This window comes from Pezoporus flaviventris, unplaced genomic scaffold (genome assembly GCF_033815535.1).
Source record: "Pezoporus flaviventris isolate CSIRO_AGI_PZ_B2104156 unplaced genomic scaffold, CSIRO_AGI_Pfla_v1 ptg000213l, whole genome shotgun sequence".
Lineage (NCBI taxonomy): Eukaryota > Metazoa > Chordata > Aves > Psittaciformes > Psittacidae > Pezoporus > Pezoporus flaviventris.
The window spans coordinates 2,193,566-2,212,506 of record NW_026892761.1 but is presented as its reverse complement, the minus strand read 5'-3'; the positions used below and the strand labels follow the sequence as shown (position 1 = coordinate 2,212,506).

The window sequence follows — 18,941 nt, the reverse complement described above, 5'->3', positions numbered from 1 at the left end:
GACAGCAGCCAAACTACGTTTGCCGTTATACATCATGAATTTTTATAGCTGACTTATCTGTACGCGTGTTCCTGCCATCCTAGTCTCCGCTCAGGATAAAACTTCATTACCAGAGATAAACAGTCTATTGCTATAAGCAGACATTGGGCCACATCCTCAGCTGCACCCAGCTGGGATCGGGAAGGGAGGAGGGAAACGGTGACCGAAGAGGAGCCAATAACAGCTCATCAATCCTGGAACTGGTTCCATGCCAACCCCAGCATCGCTCCAGGAAGGCCATGGGCTGCTCCAAGGGACGCCAGCTGGCTGCAGCCCCAAGGGGATCCTGCCAACAGGGCTTGTTGAAGCCCAGCATGTGCCGGCTACAAGAGCTCCCCACTCTCCAAGGATTGCTAGAGAGAGGGTGGCACGGAGTCACAGAGGTCAGAGAGTCCCAAACTCCCATCTCCAAAGCAAACTGCATCTGGATACTGCAGCTGCGAAGGAGCTGAGCTGGAGCCTGGGATGGGTGTTTGGAGCTGCAGTCACACACTCAGTCCTGTTCATACCAAAGGGCGAATGTGGAAAGCATCGCAATCCCACATCTTCTACTCAGAGAAACTCCAGGATCAAGACTATTCTTGCTATAACTGGGAATGTTCACTGCCACAACGATGCTCCCAGGAGGAAGATTAGCATACCAAAAAGTTGGCCTAGATAGGGGCTTGGTTAAGAAGCATTCTTTGATCTTTCACAATTAAAAGTTGAATTATTCACATGCTATTTATATAGATACAATGGGATGCTGGCTGGCAAATGCATTTACATACAGGAGATCTTCAAGATAGCCAGAAAGTCGGGAGTTTCACTTGCCACACACCATACAAAGGCACAAGATCTGCCAACAGAGAATGCTTCCCAGGCTTATGTTATCTATCAGGATCTGTGCTCATCAGTATAGGTTTGCTTATAATTATGCAGAGAGTATTAGAAGAGAATGAACCAGATAAATCTCCTTAAAAACACTGGTCCCTAAGGGTAGTCATAATATTTGGAATATTCCTACTTCTATATCTCACACCTACACCATTTAGTTAATGTTTAAAGCCCAGTTTCCCATTGGAGGCAGTGGCTATCGTGTTAAACTAAATAAACCAGATTTCCAAATGGATTATCAGGAAAACATGGACTATTTACAAGCAGTGTTCATGCAGACTAGTTAGAGCAGGGGAGAGGGAATTAGGGTGACTGTATACACTGCACTGGAATATCTGGTCACCTTTCTAGACTGAGCTTTAGACACAAGTCAGTGCCACTCGCATTGCAGCAAGAAACTACCTGGAATTCGACTGAAGCTGCAAGGGGAAGCCATGGAGCAGAGCTGGGATTTACCCCCTGCAGCCCAGAGAATGAAGCTGCTGTAGCCAGAGGGTTCCAGATTTGGAAATACACCCAGCTGGTACCGAGAGGTGACCACAGGAGGTTTCCCTCCTGCTGCACTCAAAGAGCCTCGACAGGAAGCACGCTCGGGCTCTCCGGCGTGACAATAAATGCTGCCTCATGTCAAGCAGAGAACAGAAATGAAGCTTTACTGAGCTCAGAACTATCTCGGTTCAAGCCAAGGAAACAAACTTTTCCTCCCCATAAAAACCTATGTTGAACCAAGGAGAAACAAGATCTTTTGCTAAACTCAAACAGTGGAAACGTCCTTGAAACACTTCAGTATTCCACGATGCAGGGGAATAATGGGAGAGAAAAGTCTGGTGACAGTTTGGAGAGTCAGAGTCTGCATGCTGCTCTAAGAGCAGAAACCACTACTGTATCCCAACGAGCTATAGAGTACTACCCAGTTCCACACTGTAGAACAACCACTCCATCACTAGCTTAGGGAGAGAGCACATCCAGACTCTGATCGAGATGTGGTTTGTTACAGGCACAGGGAAAAGCCTCTCAAACTAGTGTTGAAATAGTTTTACGTTACAGCAGTTTAAGGAGGATGAGTGCAAAGGTCGCTATGCAACCAGTCCTTCCTACTGCTTCCAAAAGCAAGCTTGCGAGCCCAAAGGACCAGCTGAGAGTAGCACACAGGGCAGCGTTTTGTCACATACCACTGCATTTTAAAGCTACCTTTAAGTGCAGGGTTCATTTAGAATCACAGGGAAGTGTTCTCCTGGACCTATCAGTAAGAGCTGCCCAGTCTTCCAAGTGTTCCATGTCCTTTTCCTTCCCCTTCTCCGTTGGAATGGGCTCGGTCAGCAGCTCCCTCACCAGCAGGTACTTCATTTCTCAAGGAACCTGTGGGTTATCCCCATTGCTGCTTTCCAAAGAAACCTGAAGTTTGGTTTGCACAGCTCAGACAGAACCTGGAAAACCAGTACTTAAAGCTTAGGGAACCAATGGTGCTGTATGTGTTAGAGAAGTGTTTGTTTCAGTGGAGACTAAAGCCTGAACTGCTGGGTTTCCTCTCTCCCCCCTAGGCTCATATCCAAACCCCTCTCAAACATAAACTGTGTACCTTTCTATAAGCTCAGTTTAACATTGGTGACCTTTAATTCTCCACAAGTGGCTTCCAATGATCACCCTGGCATTATTCCTATTGGATTTTTCAATTCCCTTGGCTGTCCTATTAACCATTAACTGATGGCAAAAGAAGCAGTTTCTGGTTTGTGCTTTAAAAGCATTAAACAGTTTGCGATACAGATGACAACTCAGGAAAAAAGGAGGATAAAATGCACACCTCTGGGTCTAAAGACCAAGCAGGCAAGCAAGGCAGTAAAATGAAAGGATTTACTCACAGGATGCTTGTCTGGGGTGGGATATCGGGGATGGTTTCCAACATCAGATGCATGCATCTCACTGTGGTCCTGAAGCAGAGGCAGCGACTAGGACAGGAGCAGGAGAACCTGGGCAGGAGGAGAAGGCACAGAAAGCCTGGCAGAGCAGCAGGTCTGAGCAGCATGGTGTGTGCTGGAGAGTATTTGCCTCAATTCTGAGCTGCAGGGAGCTGATAAAAGAAGTTTCCCAGCCCGAGGTCCAGGAGGAGGGGACTCATCAGCATGTGTTTGCAATTAAAGCAAGGCAGTTTGACAGACCAACCGCCCACCCTCTCTGTGCCATGATGTACAGCACCGGAGATCAGGCTGATCCCACCCCTCTGGAATTGAGGCGCTGAAATACAAACTCTAGGCTTTGATTTATTCTGACCTCCTTCCTTATTTCTAACTCCTCACTATCTCCTCAGGCATACTGGAATGCACCTTCATGGACAAGTGACACCCTGCTTCCAGCGCTGGGCTAGGACATGGATGGGTCAAGGTATTTTATGCACACTGCAAACTAAGGGTAGCATCTTACCTAACAGCCTGTCAAACACACAGGGTAGGGAGAGCTTTAGGATAGAGGCTGTCTCTTATTACATGTGGTTGTAGCATCTGGCAAAAATAGGTTTCCAGCCATTGATGGGATGTGGAATGCTACAGAAGTGATTTTAAAAGGGATAAATAACCTGCGAATAAAGACAAACCTCTCACTGATCTTACACATTGCATAAAGCTTCTCATGCAGAGTAAAGCCTGATTCATTTCAAACACCTTTTGGCTGGTAGAATTTCTTCCTACCAGGAGGTCATTTGGAAAAACATCAGGATTTTGGAGAAGTTAAAGGCAATTGAGGGGTGAAGGGGGGGAAATAATGAAATCAACTGAGTTTGAATTCTAGGAAATGCAGACCTCAGTCTGTTCCTCCCATGGGGTTATAAAATCGAGACACGAAAGGGAGCACTTATTTCCAGGTACATTAATCACATTCTGCTGGTATAAAGAAGCTCAGAGGGAAACCAGCTTGTGTTAGGTTTGAAGTTATCACTACACAAGATCCTCAACGTGTGGGTTTAGGAGTGAGGCATTAGTGCTCACTAGGATATAAAGGCACCTGAGGAATCCCAAACATGGAACCATTCCACGTTACCTGGAAGACTAAATCAAAGCATCCCATCAACCCCACATACTGTAAACCATAACATGACAAAACAGCAAGAACGGCATTTAAACTTCCCCAGCTCCCCCTTCAGATTGTCATTTCAGCGTTCGGGAAGCACTGAGTTTTAGGGTTTCAATTACAGATTTCATAGCATTAGATGATAAAACAACTCCATTTCCCCCACGCTATAAAAGCGCTTTGCACTGCTGGCTTCCTGCATCTCACCCTCAGGCAAACCGCCGCGGTTTTGTCGCGACATCGATTTGAAATCGCAGCAAACTCCTCCCCTAAGGACCCAACTCAAGGTTTGGGGCAGAGAGTCCTCTAGTGGCCATCGCAACCCTCCCACAAACACAGGCTGTGTAAGGCTGAATTAACGCTTCAGCCTTCACCTGACGACTGCCGGCTGAGAGCACATTGCCCCCAGTGACTGACACCTTTTCACTCCAGCTTGAGAAGCGAAGTGCATCAGAAGCGCATCCTTCGTGTTCATCACGGAAGACAACGTGGATTATGGCGAAGTCTTCCAGACTTTAGCCCCATCTTCCTGGTTGCTCCTCAGGTCGCTCACCTCTTCCCCAGCCACATGGAACTCTTCGGATGGGGCAACACAGCTACTTAGGAGCTGCTTTGTAAAGAAGTATTCATAGGAAAAGAAACAAAACCGCTCTCTTCAAGCCATGTTCCAACGTTTAGGAAGGTCATCAACACCTTCCCCAGTACATCTGGCTACCTCACAAACACAAGGCTTTTGCCTTCTGCCTCCAATTACATCCCTGTGCGTAAACTCCAAGCTCTAAACCATCTGCAGAGTAATAATCCCTCCCAGGTTTATTTATGCTGCTAGCAGGAGAGCTGGGCTAGGCAGCAGGCACCGTTCTATACGTACTGTCTTTGGAATCTCTCTCCAGTGCCTGGAAGGATTGATGGGTATCTGTTGACTGCATTGGAGCTCTGCTAAATGGAAGCAGATTCAACAGTGGCCACACAGGGAATAGCTCGAGTGCAAAAAGGCAAGTTCTGCAACCGACACACTGACTCAGCAGCAGATCTTCACGTGAACTTGAACCACGTCTCCTACCTGCTCTCCCCACATGATGAATGGGATGCTTGTGAGATGTTACAGCACACGGCAACCACTGCACCCTTCCCCTCACATTCATTTATCTTATTTTCCATCAACATGAACTGTTTAGAAAGGGGTGTGCAGCTCTGAGCAGGAACCAGCAGTTAACTCCTAAGCAATAGGAATGAAAGCTCACGCTTGTGTTGTTAAAGAGCTCCAGCCTCTGCTAGACCGACCCTTTCACACCCAGAGAATGCAAGGAGACTTTGGGGTTGTTCTTCAGGTGTGGGGATTTTCCCTCCCCAACCCCTCTTTGTTTTACCTTTAAATTCCCCTTCACTGGAGCAGGTCCCCTGAGGAGCTCATCACTACTTCCCAGGGAATTAACCTTCCATATTTTACCATGGAGTGAACATAAACCTTATCTGACCGATTTAACTTACTTGAGACCCTTTGCATGACACATCCATCGCTTCCCAAAGCAGAAGAGTTTTCTTATCCAGCAGCACGTCAAGGAAAACATTAACACAGAACTACCCCATCTTATGCTTGGTAAGAGGACATCATACACACAGGTGAGAGCAGAGAACACATCCTACAGGCAGTTATCTTGTGCAATAGAGGTGGTCAGATACAAGTACCACTGCTGCCAATTAAATGTATCATGATCAGTTTGCTATTACAGCTGAAGCATTATTCTCAATGCTAGTGAAATGGAAGCTTTGAACACTAAATCTGCATTAACTAAGCACTGAAACAGAGCACAGGAGACAAGTTTAATGCATTCTGCATTGATACAGAATGCATTAAACTCCTGACACGTTCAACAGTTCCTTGAGGGACAGAAATGGACTAAGTGAGCTCTTGGTATCTGCTGTCCCCAGGTCTAACAGCCAGGTAAGTGAACTCACTCTTTAACCATCTTGATATGTAAAGTCTGGATCAGTTCTACGTGGCTAATCCCAAAACACATCTTGCACAACTCCATTACATGAAGGTTTATGGGCAGGTTTCTTTTGAGAGATTATATTCTGAGGAGTTCATCTAAAACTATGCGCCTGCATCATGTTATTAAGTGCTTTCTCTAGCATCTTAGCCTTCACTTAAGGAAATAAGCACCTATGTACAAAGTATTCCAATCACAACATGATGCAAATCCATGTTAAGAAGGCTAAAAAGTCTTTACTGCATTTATTGATACAGAAACACCTGGGAATAAAGGTTCAATTGCGTAACACTTCTGCATGCCTCAGGCCAATTCATCTCTAGTTTCTACACAGAGATTCTTCCCCTAATGATGAAAGCAGCTTGAAGTTCATTTCTCTTTGCAGATTTGCTGCTCTACTGAAACCTAAAGAGTCAAATACAATTCAAGTGAAGACAACTTGGAACACAAAGGGAAACAGAGCAGGTAAAGTTCCCAGACAGCTTACGGACTATACAAGAACAGTTATGCTGCAGTTACTCTATGGATGCATACAAAACTACAGTGCAAGTGCTTGTGCACAGGGAAGATGTATTTACAGGTCCCCTTTATTTACAGGCTATAAGCAAATGCTATTTCACAATTATATTACACAAAATCTCTATCGTGTTTGTTTGGATTTGCGTGGTTTTGGACAAGGGGTCAATTTGACAAGCTAGAACATAGAATTATTGCATATATATTTATCCAACCTTATGCAGGAAAAATAGCAGTATTTTATGTATCTTCTAGAATGCTACAAAAATCTAGCAAATGTAATAAAAAAAGGCAAATCTGGTGATAAAAACTCAAAAGTATCTCTTAGAATTAAGGGATAAAAACCAAACAAGGATAAACGAAAGGGAATTCTCCCCCAACTGGCCAGCTTCAGCAACCACCTCAGCATGGCTCATCAATACAAACCTGGAGTTTAATGTCATTTTCAAAGCACCTTCTTCCAAAGTGTTGTAATTAAACTGAAGGACAACCCTCTACTTTGTAGGGGTATGGAAACTGTGCCGCAATACACAAAGGCACATACCTGGTATGATAGCCGTTCAGCAGAAACGACTAACAAAGGCCAGAGCCTTTGGGGAAGCACAGAGATGTATCACACATGGATCATATTAAACCTCTATTTACCACCATAGTCAGGATTTTCATCTGGAGAAAGAAATCCATTGCAGTTGCCAGAATTACAAGGTGCCTGCTTGCATGTTTACAGGAAACCATCAACTCAGCGGCCACAGAACTGCCCCAGAAAGAAGTTAATATCCGAGGGAGCACAATAGCTTGGGTACCATTTGAACCAGGAGAGACTTAGAAAACCAGAGGCAAACCAAAGCCTATGTGTTATGTGCCAGCAGCCACAAAACGCCACATTAGCAGATGATGTTCTCAAGCACACACAAAAAGCCTATTAATCAAGGAAGAGTTCTCCACCTTAGACATACAAGTTATTCCTTTATTTCCAAAGCCACACGGGAACACTGTTTATCATTAAGCAAGTTGTGCAACTCAGTACCATGAACCGAAAACCCAGCGTGTTTTTGGGAAGACAGTTTTAATTCATTCCCCCTCCGAAAATGAGGAGACAGCATAAAACCAATAAAAGATATCCAAGTGATACCAACTTAAGTGCTTCTGATGGGGCAACACCTTAACATAGCTTCATTACCTACTAAGAGCAGGTTTTCACAACTTCCCCCAGGTTTTGGAGTACTTCACATCACTACAAGCCCAAGGGTTTTCTCTCTAGCCCTTAGTAGTTTAGGTAGATTGTTTTCAAGACAGGCTGAACCAAGTAAAACTTCCCCTTGTAAACATGAATACTTCTTCCACCACCATCCCAGGAAGACTTAGTAATAAAAATGAGAGTTCACATCCACAGAATTGCATAGCGTAAAATCCTCCTATACAAGCCTGTTGAAGCATCTACTTAACAGTTGCAGGAATAAAATAACCTACCAAGTCAATCAGCTCCATTCCACCTGCAGTACACGGACCGTGTGTGCTCAAGTTGTGCTCAGGCCACCTTGCTACAGCAAAGCCACACACATGAACACCCAAGAACCGCATCAGTTTGGCTTTCTAGACCGTTTTCAGGTTCCTCAAACAACTACATTCGGCTGATGCACCAGGATGCAAACGACTCTGCTCAGGGTGGCACTCTGCACTTCACTGCTCAGCTCAGCAGACAGAAATTATCATCTCACACAACAGCAAAATCCACTGATGCTGATTTGACAGTCGGTTCTCACAAAGCCACTGCTCTGCATCACCCCTCTACCCTCTTCCCTATTCAGGATTACTCTGCAAACACTCCCAGAGACAACAGTCACAACCCTGCCTACCCCAGCATCCTGTCACAGCCAACCAGCTTTGCAATTCTTCACTTGCCTCCACTGCTATGAGAAAAGCCAGATAAAACCCAACAACTTTGCATCCCAGACTAATTCACCGGAACAAGAGTCTCCCATTGATAAAATCAGTATTCTGTAAAACATTTCTACCTTTTACTGAAAAACCAAGTATTGTTTCTAAGCAAAACTGAGACCAACCAAAGGGGAGCCAATGCCTTCTTTCTCATTCAAAACCTGGATGCCCCAAGGGTAATGCCAAGAATTCTGTTGTGCTTTTTCAGATTACTGGAAGAACTAAGATTTGCCAGGTCAGTTTTTACTAATAATCCTCCTTCTCCATTAAACATACACCATGGAAAACACATGGCAGGTTTAGTGGGAGAGAGCACAGACAGCAAAGGTCTTTGGGGAACTGCTAAGAATATTAAAAGCTGCAATTCAGTAGAGCAGCCATGAGATTGAGAGTATCTCCGTGCAGTTAGTTCCAGGGACTTAAATCCTGCTTTCCATAAGCAGTTGAGCATTTCACCAACTTGCTGCCTCAGTAATCCCTGCTGTAGGATAAAACTATAGCACACAACTGAGAAGAAAGAAGAAACTCAAGTAAAAGCTATAATGTTTAAGTATACAGCAGCTGCATCCCCCAGCTAGCCTACTGCCTTGGGTGGTCGTATTAGCAGGCAAGCCAAGTGGTATACATTTGTCAAGCCCTAAGTAGTACTTTATTTTCTGCCTACTTCCAGCTTTCTAGAAGGAGGAAATTACTTCTCCCTATAATAAAGCAGGTAATACTTCAAGGGATCAGGCAAAGGCAGACTCAAGACCTTTTCCCTCAGAAAGTTTACAGGGGGATCTGGCTTTAGTTCAGAGGGTTTAGTTTCTTCCTCTTCTTGCGTGTCATCCTCGATATCCTCACTGTTGTTGTTATCATCTGATGGGTTGGAGATCCGACTAGCAAAGACCTCTTTGTCCAAGAAAACAATGGTTTCCATGCGCCGGCGCCGCACACGTCTTCGTTTGAACTTTGAGGGGCTCTTGAGCCCGTTGCCACTCTTGCCCATTGTTTCTTGATGTATGAGTTTCTTGATGGTTCCTCTGATGGCAATGCGAGCCAGGTCCTGCAGGCTGCGAACAGCCACCGGGGCTGCAACAAAAGGAAAGCCATGAGCAGATATGGAGACAATCCCCTTCCAAAATACTCGCAGGAAAAAGTTGTATTTGTTCAAGCTAAATCAGGCCACTTGAATTCCCTGCTGTGATTACAGAACCAGCTCTATTCAATCCCTGTCAACTCAGATCAACTGGATTGTAACTTCCCAACCAAAATTTAATCATGCATTTCTCTCATTAACCAAAGAAAAAGAATGGGATGAAAGAAGTTTGCTATTTTCACGTCAAGTCCCCACAATTATTTTTAAGATATAACATCTTATAGGTTATAAGCATGCCGACTTAGTGAGTGAAACTGTGACTGTTGAATAAAGGTATTTTCCTCCTGTATGTAACTAGAACTAAAGTCTATTTAACTCCTCCATAAAATCATTTTTCCATTGTGAAGTTCCTTCAGCTTTGCCAAGTTCCTCACTTATAAAACATGAGTGTTATTTATGCTCTTCAAAAGCTGCTTTGGCCTTAGTGGTGAAAACAGGCTGGAAACCATTTGGTAAAAGTAATTACAGAAGCACACAATAAGTTATTGTATTAAAATACCTCCCACATTAATGGGTTGGAAGACTGTTCTGTCCTCTGCACTTACTTGCTGCCAGCCCATAAATGCACAACACAATTCATGCAGCATAAAGAACAAAATTTATTGATACACAGATCCATGTACTGAAATGAATTAAAACTGAAATAGAACCCCCTGTTCTTCTACTGACAAGTCCTGTGACCTGAATGAAGGAACTAGGGAAAAAGTTACACGTAATATATATACACGTCTCACTACAAAGCCACCACATGCTGAAATGTGCTTGATGGACTTCATAGCACTGTACATAGTGTTATTGAGCTGCTTTTTGTCATGCAGACACCTTTCCAGAATAAGAACAAAGCCCAACTAATCTCCTCATGGAAGTATCTCTGTCTTCATATGCTCTTAAGAGGCCTCTCTACACTCAAGGATTAATCTAAAGATTGAGGCCACTGTGTACAATGTGTGTTTCAAAGAGCCAACCAAAAATTGCACAACTTTATCCCTCAAGCATTCCAGGCTCAGGATAATTCTGAACTGCTGGGTGGTGAGAGCCTTTGAGTAGATAGGTTTGGTCACAGGTACTGCTGGTGTATTTGCCATCACTATGGCACCATGCCTGGGAACCATAACAGTACGTAATTCAGGCTGTCTGCATGAGCAAAAACAAATTACCAAACATCCCACAAAGTTCAGGTGTATTTTCACAAGAAATAATTGGTATTTGCAATCTATTTTATGCAATTCTGATCCTTGCACCAGGCCTCACGGATACCCTCAAAGATGAACTGGGATGAAACACAAGACTTAAGCAACTGTTCAAAGAAGGAAGCAGTTGGAGTAATTTGCCTTGGAAGGATTCACAGAGATGTTACATCTAAGGTGCAGCTTATAGCCAAACAACAGGAGAATCCTCCCCCATACCCAAGAATGTGTGTACTCACGCAAGTGAACAAGCCTTGATTTTCCTGAATCTGCGTGGTTAGGCTGAATCAAAGGAGCAAAAGAAACAGCAAGAATCTTCTTGGTTTCCCAGGCAGAAGGACCAGTGCGAGTTATCTTTGTCAACTAAACCAAAACAAAGAGATTACTGTCCATTGTGTGAACTGCAGCAAGATTTCTGAACAAAACCAATATGAACAAACGACTTAGAACTCCTTAAAGGATTAGCCCCAAGCGATTTCATCCGTTGCAATGAGCATGGGCAGTTTGCGTCACCCTGCTCTCCCAGATCATCCTCAATTCTGAACTAGAACTGCTACACCTGACCACTTAGAAAGTGTCAGTCACTGAAACATCCGCTCTTGAAGGGAGTCTGTAGATCACTGGGTTTCTGTTCCAGTTCAAATCTCTTACACTAACTCACTGTACAGTATCTTACTGGGAAAAAAAACTCTGCTCATCAAAACTATCCTGACAGAGGCAGAAGGTTTGATACCTACACCTCAGCCACTCACGTCCATTAGAATACACCTTTACACTGAACAGATAATCTGAATTACCATCCTGAGCTCACACACAGGGCAGTTACCCACCTTTCACTAAAAGAAATCCATTGACACTAGTAAATGGGGACAACTTGGTCCTTCATAGCCAGTCAAGGTGTAGTATTTTGTATTTGCCATTAAGTACAACACTAGTTTATATGACTCAAGCAAAGACTTGCAAACATTTTTCTGCAGCATGAAAGTAAGCTTGCAATTAACAATAGATTGGAATATGTGGGAGACCTGTAGAACTATGAGTTTCTTGGGTATTATGAAATGTGCACAGTTCAGTTTCCACTCATGGTGAAAAGTGGTGCCCTTAATGTTTCTTCAACCTGCCCCAAGAAGGGCAAACTGAAGGAACAGCTACTGACTGAAGAGAGATCAATAAGAATTGAAAGAGAAACACAAGTAGAAGAGCACTCAACCTTCTCTTCTAGAGGCATGACAAGAATTCCCCCGACTTTCAACAGGTTCTTCATGTAGTCTTCATGTTCCTTCTGTACTCCGGCCCCACAGTAAACACGGTCATACTGAGTGCAGTCTGGAGAGATCTCCAAGCAATTGCCAATTACAAAAGATGGCTCACAAAATTCAAACCTGAAAAGGAAATAAAGATGTGCAGCACACAAGAGCATCACAAGTCAGCAATGAAACCCCCAGTTTCACAGCATTTCTCCTCTGAAGCCCATATACTCTAGACCACAGGGACAAGACTCAAAACCACAGAACAATGAAGTAAAAATACCTAGATGGAACCCTTCAAAGGATAATGATGTACGATTTCATACTTGACTTGCATGTAGCTTCAGAAGGGCTGTTTTCAGTCACCCAATGCTGACTCAGTTATAACATGCAAATACAAATACAAGACCTGCAGTTCCAAGTGTTCAAGCCTTTTAAGCATCGCACCAGGGTGGGTTTGGCATTTTCAAAAGCTTTGAAACGGCTTTCAGATGTTGTGGGGAGCTAGCAGCTGATGCTTCTGAAAGTTGCTTTGCTGAAGCCAATGGAAGTTCTGCCATTAGCTTCAAAAACCGTGATTTCACCCTTCATAAGAAGAATTTCTGCCTATAGCATTTCTGATGCAGTTTAGTAGAAAAATGAATGATTCTATGATGCTTCTGGTTTTTTTTACATGCTCCAAAACTACAAAAGGTTTAAGCCCTACATTTAAGGGCTGATTTTATAAAAGTTGAAGAACAGATCCATTCTTCTCTTGCTATCTTGAGAGGCAGCTCAATATAGCACCTGTCTATTCCTAAACACTTGCTGAAGCTTTCTGCTTTTCCAAAGCGTGCCACACATTCAGAGCAGGCAGCTAACAGTGCCTGCACACGGTGTTCTAACAGCATCACCCAGCAGACACTGCTCTCAGCAATGCCAATTTTTCTAATCATGTTGATTCCCGAATTCAGCTCACTTTTGTTCCATAGCTGTATCTGTCTGGAGGGAGGAAAAATAAGTATTCCTTAACACACCTATTCAAACGGCAGTAATGTGACTGAAAAAACCCATGTGCAAGCACCATCCATGCTGAAAACTGTGCCTGCTGCCAACATCAAGAAAATACAGCTCTCTCATCACCAGCTTTCCAGTCCAGCAGTAACAGCACAAGGCTGAGTAGTTTAAACTCCAGCATGTAATGACTTTCATTCTCTTCCTCCTAGGAGAGGAGGGCTATCAGGTACCCAGAGATGCTTTACTTCCCTGTCTGAACCAACTGTGAGAACGATTCCAAAATATGACAGGTACAACTTTTATTGCCGAGGTTACTATTGGCAATGGTTATCTTGCTGGAGAGGTATTATTTGACAGCAGCAAAACTGAGATTCTAAGGAGGAACATAAATCAACTTCCAGGCACTTTTAGAACCACTAAAACTACCATCATATTTTAAAGCATCATTTTTCTCCTCAGATAAAACCTATTAGGCCATCACAGAAATCAGTTCATATTTCTCTGACGCATGCTCTCAGATCACAAACATAACTATTACTGTTATCTGCAAGTTTCAAGTCACACCTGTAAAAGTATTACTTTAAAGCAACCTTCATTGGCTCCCTCTAAGCTCTGCAACAGCAGCACTGCAAAAAGTCCTAACACTCCCCCCCCAACACACATCAGCTTCGAAGGTCACACACTGCAGCTCAGCTAGCCTAAGGAGCCAGAATCCTCAGATTACTCTCATGCAGAGCTGCCACACAGGAGCAAGAACTGCCATGACTAAAGCCAAACACACAGAATGAATCCAAACAGGCATTCCACATTCTTACTTGTCAAAGCTGTCACTTGTTTTAATGAAGAAGTCCAATTTCTGCTTGGCATATTCGATCACGTCGGAATGAAGCTCCACACCGTGGTTAACACCAAAAGGACCTGTAAGTTTAAAACACCAGGACAATGTAACAGGCAACAATAGCAGGATTAAATAGAGTCTTGGTTACTTCCTACAACAGATTGCTCCTCGAGGGTCAGCCAGTGCTCATGTAAGGTCAGCTACCTTAGCACTACAGTGGGAATTGCAACCCTATACCTGCACTTTCTGGCAGCAAATGAGGCTGCTTTGCACAACTGATTTTTGAATCATTTGCTCTTAACTCTGCAGGAAATTCCTCTGTGGGAGAGAAACACTGATCCTACTGCTGTAAAACTGATCACCTGGAAAAAGTGCCAGTGCAGAACAACAGCCTGCATGCTTTAAAGGGTTTTTCTTCCCGAGGAATTTATTATGTTATTTTTATACCTCCTTGCTGATAGGCTAAAAATCTCCTCAAAGGAGTCAGGAACAGTCACCACTGTACCTCATTTAACAGCAAAAATACACTGGAAAATACAGAATTGTGCAGCCCTCATGCTTTTTATTCAGAACTGACTTGATAACTTTTCCAGAAACATAAAAGTCTTGGAGTTAGATATCAGCATTCCAGGTAATCTCAACAGACCAGCAGAAAGCCACAGCGGGGAGACTGGGAGCAAGGCTCTATCCTGACAACAAATATTTCAGCAGTTAAAATTCCTGACACTCCTACAAGAGGAGAATATGTACCCAACAGTCATTTGCTATCATCTATCCCAGCAGCACAACTGCTGGCTGCAATACTTAAGGGTGAATTGCAATTGTGTAATTGCACTTTGATGCTTTGCCTTGTGCCTATGTGGCCACAAAGTCAGTCTCTGGAAAGCAGTTAATGCATCAGAACTATTCCCACCTGTATGTTGCCAAGAGTTAAAACAGGATCTCAAACATGTTTCAGTGTAGGCAGGACAGTGTAAAAACAAAGAAAGCACAGAGCAGCCATAGCTACAGCTCAGCTCGGGAGCAGGAGTGCCTCATTTAAAGGGCAACAAACCCAAGTTTGTATCCAGTCCTGCAGGAATCCCATAGCCATCTGCACAATTACATCCTTGCTTGTTCTCAACTGCCACGGAAATCTAGATCCCACCCAATTCCAGAGAGAAGATTGCAAGAATCCTCATAAACTGGCCACTTGGAATAATGCATTCTTTACTTTCCCAGCTACCTTTTAGGTTCATTACTTGAGGAATGCTTCACTCCCAACTTCAAACTCATTAACAGGAACAGTTAACATGATTGAAAAGGTATTTACCCAAGATGAGTCCAACCATAGAACTCAGGTAACCAGTGCCACTGCCAAGATTCAGAAAAGACAGCCCTGGTTGCAGATCCAAAGCTTCCATCACCTCAGAGTAAATGCACGGTGCTGAGAGATGGATATTTCCATGCTTCCATGCCAAGTCCTTGTAGGCATTTTCTTTGAACTCTTCCAGGTAGTAATCTGCTCGATCAATGGCTCGGAATGCCTGTTCCACCAGTTCTGTCCTGATGTATTGTGCCTCCTTCAGGTTATCAATTAATTCATCATTATCTTCTCCTGCACTCACTGCACCTCCCATATTCAAGGGCACTAAAACTAAAAGAGTAATAAAGAAAGGTGAGTTATAAAACATGCACTTCCACACTGAATCATGCTGCTGTATATGAAGTACTTTGAGACACCTTTGGGCACTCTAAAGACCACAAGCACAAGAAAAACATCACCTCAGTCAAGCAATGAAACCAAAATGCAGCAGATCTGGCATCTGGTACCTGATACTAGTGGGCAAAATCACAGTAGACAAATGTGCTCTGCCTGTCTTCAAACACTACCAACATTTTACTAGCACATCAGCTTTTCTGCTGAACCTTTCATACAAAGGATTATTCTGGCTCCTATGCTTTGAGGTCATTTTCCATTGCAAATCCAAGCCACAGCAACAAGTTTGGTTTGCATGTTGGAATCCTTGCCACATGTAGGCTTTCTATCTCTAATAGTAACAAGGGGAAATTAAGAGAATAAGAAGCAGAAAGAACCAGAGAACTCTCAAGCAGCATTTCCTTGAATATGCCTCAGGGTGCTGATTTCACTGATGTTAAAAACCCTCTGACCTAGAGCACAGCCTTGCTTACTTTAGCAAATGCACTTTCACACAACTCATCCTTATAGCCTGAGCCACCATCATTAATAAAGCACTTAACAACACAGCAACTGCAGAGAGAATTCCCACTGAAGCCTGTGGAACTTCTGAGGTCCTCTTAAGGCCTTAGAGGAGGTAACTCCCCATTTGGAAACTCTTCAGTGACACAGATGTATGAATTACAAACACTTCCTTCTGACTTCACCAATGCGATCATCCCCAGCAACATATCCAGGCTTGTTGCTGTGGGGCAGAGAGAAGCAGGCACCTCCCCTGATTGTGCATCACTCTAAGCATGCTTATATGCTTCTTGCAGTAAAGTATCTACAGGTTTTAAAGGAAAAGGTACAAGGGAGAAGAATGCAGAACTTGCTCGCCACTCAAAATTAATCTCTCTCTTCTTCCCTTCCCGTATCTTAAACATAAAACCCTTTCAGAATAAACAACATGATTTTTGCTAAGCATTTATTTACTCCGCCTTTCTCTGCTCACAATAACAACCCCAGAAACAGCAGCTTTCGAGTTCATTCCTGGGATCAGAAGATCTGCCTACGGCTAAATTGTTGGGTTGATTTGTTACATTCAGCAAGAGCAAATTATACACTTTAATTTGCACAGGAAACAAGGAAAAGCTACAGGAGTCTAAGGAAATTTCACAGTTCTCTCTATATATTTCACAGTATGATAACACAGTTATTGTATATAACACACCATCCTGATTACCAGTAGGGACACAGAAACAAGGATATACTTCGGCAGGGAACTCAAGCCAGTTTTTTAACACATTCATGTCTCAAGCACACCAATCCACTTCCACACCATTAATAAAACTTAAAAGAAATTGCTACCCCTCTCCTTCCTATAGTTACTCCTTCATTTTCTCTACAAAAAATGACTGTATTTATTACTTCACAGTGGAAATGCATCAAAAGTTGAAGGCTTAGGCGGGTTCACCAGCCAATTTGAATTCTTTCTCTTTTTTCCCTCCTCTTCCATACACAACTCTTCACACCTGCACACATAAGACTGCTCATCTCTTTGGGCAGTCTGTTTACTATAACATTCTGCACTGAAACCTTCTGTTCCCTCAGGGTGTTGATCCCTTGACCTTCCTTTGTCTATTTGTTCTCAGGCTTACTTCTTTCTTCCACTGATGCTCTTTTCGCTGTTAAAAACCTACACTTTTAGCTATAAAGTATAAACAAGAAGTTGTGTCTCTAACAGGGTTCCACTTGAGATCCCCAACAAACTTTCTGCTGTACAAAAGCCCCACTGGAACAACTGGTCCAACCTGGTTTTGGCTCAGCTTTATGATCAACAACTTTTCTTCCATTTTCTACAACATGGAAGGTATGTTTCTAATGAGACCAAGACGTATCCAAGTTGTGCCAAGTGTCAGCTTCTTTGGAAACACTTACTCAACAGTAGCTTACATCCAACAAAACGCATGTTTTAGATGCGGGATATAGTACTCTGATGGTTAAATTCCTCCTTGGATAACTCCTCATCTTTGTTTAACCTTCACTTCTCCCACTGGAAGCTGAAATAAATGAGTAAGACTTACTTTTGACAAGCTTTTTAAAACCAGATGCTCTCCTTCCACAATCAGCCCTGTTGCGCTTTTCGCGCTTCTAAGCAAAGCGCCGTCACGTATATGAGCAGGGACCAAGGTGATCCTTCACTGGGCACAACGCAGGGGGCAAACCAAGCAGCCCCTCAGTGCTGAAGCATCCCTTTAATTGCACGTTACCATCTTCCCCTTTAAGACAAACAAAGCAGAGAACCAAACAAGTCCGACATGAGAAGCTGCATTCAGGCTCTGAAACAAAACACTTGAAATTAACCCGATTTCTTGCAGTGCAAACACCAGCAGATGCACAGGGGAACACTCAGAACAATACACAAGGCACAAACATGCAATTCTTCGCCCCAACAGCTTTGCAGGGTAATCCCTGCTCTGACATAACACGCTCCAGAAGGAATAACAAAAGTGAGGCTATTTACCCCTTAAAACACAAAGTTACAGCGGGCACAGGTTCCAATCCGATCCCTTCTAACCCTCTCAGACAACGCATTAAAAAGCCCCACGCCGCTAAGCTCAATCACTGCAGGAGTTATCACAAGAAAAGCGATAGAGAGATGGGAATGAAGCGAAGGAAAGCCTGACGCTGCTACCCCCGCCCCGGTTTAACTACACCCGGGTGCCCCAGCTCTCCGCATTGCCCCAGGCAGCGACCGGCAGCTTAACGGGGAGAGGGTGAGGCCCCCAAAAGGACCATGAAGGAGAGCGGACCCCACTGCCGGAGGAAGACGGGGGCAGCGGCCTGAGGAGGCGGCCGGGGTGAACGGGGTGCGGAAGGGGGGGGGAGTACTGCAGCGGCCCGGTGAGGTCGGGTCGAGCCGGGACCATCCCCACGGCAGCGGACAGGGTCTCCTTGCCCGGCGGACGTACCTGAGCGGCGGCTCGGCTCGGCGCAGCCCAGTGCGACCCGCTCCGCTCCAGGATGCGGCCCCGCTCCCAGCACCGCAGCGCTGTAAACAGAGCCCAGCTGAGCGCCGGCCGCCGCATCACGCATGCGCAGCACGTACCACTACTGCGGGATGGGGGGGGGGGGGGGGGGGGGGGGCCTGGAGCGTACCATTGCTGCCGGCGCTGTACCACGCAGACCCGGCGCGGGGGGGGGGGAGGACTGTACCACTAAAAGAAGGAGAGGGGACGGCAGGGTTTGGCCTGTTACTGGGGCCGGCACAGGGGGAGCTCGGGGTACCCTGGGGCTGAAGTCAGTGTATGGGGTCTGCTCACAGAGGGGTCTGTGTATAGGGCCTACAGACAGTGCTGCAGAGCAGGTCTTAAAGCAAACCACAGCACTCAACGTGCTGGGCCTGTGGGGTAGAGCAAAATACAGCCCGGCTCCAGTATAAACTGGGGCTA

At 44.5% G+C, this 18,941-nt stretch overlaps 2 protein-coding genes across 3 annotated transcripts in view; both read right to left on the bottom strand.

The window, feature by feature from the left end:
• Positions 1 to 3,169, bottom strand: part of LOC133262324 (peroxidasin homolog) — a 41,409-nt gene extending 38,240 nt beyond the window's left edge. The window contains exon 1 of the mRNA XM_061441372.1: positions 2,775 to 3,169. Coding sequence (XP_061297356.1) covers positions 2,775 to 2,938 — 164 coding nt within the window. The 5' untranslated portion in view covers positions 2,939 to 3,169. The remainder of the gene's footprint in view (positions 1 to 2,774) is intronic.
• A 4,262-nt stretch (positions 3,170 to 7,431) lies between these two features.
• PCMTD2 (protein-L-isoaspartate (D-aspartate) O-methyltransferase domain containing 2) lies at positions 7,432 to 18,582 on the bottom strand. 2 transcript variants are annotated; one of them, XM_061441997.1, is made up of 7 exons: positions 18,462 to 18,582; positions 17,574 to 17,768; positions 15,142 to 15,465; positions 13,807 to 13,909; positions 11,959 to 12,130; positions 10,988 to 11,111; positions 7,432 to 9,494 (listed from the first exon to the last, which is right to left on the bottom strand). In XM_061441997.1, exons 3-7 carry the CDS (start codon positions 15,446 to 15,448, stop codon positions 9,112 to 9,114), a joined length of 1,089 nt encoding a protein of 362 aa, XP_061297981.1. In that variant the 5' UTR covers positions 15,449 to 15,465; positions 17,574 to 17,768; positions 18,462 to 18,582; the 3' UTR covers positions 7,432 to 9,111. The 2 variants fall into 2 exon arrangements, with proteins under 2 accessions (XP_061297981.1, XP_061297982.1); XM_061441998.1 differs by lacking the exon at positions 17,574 to 17,768 and having other exon boundaries at positions 18,462 to 18,480.
• Positions 18,583 to 18,941: the final 359 nt, after the last annotated feature.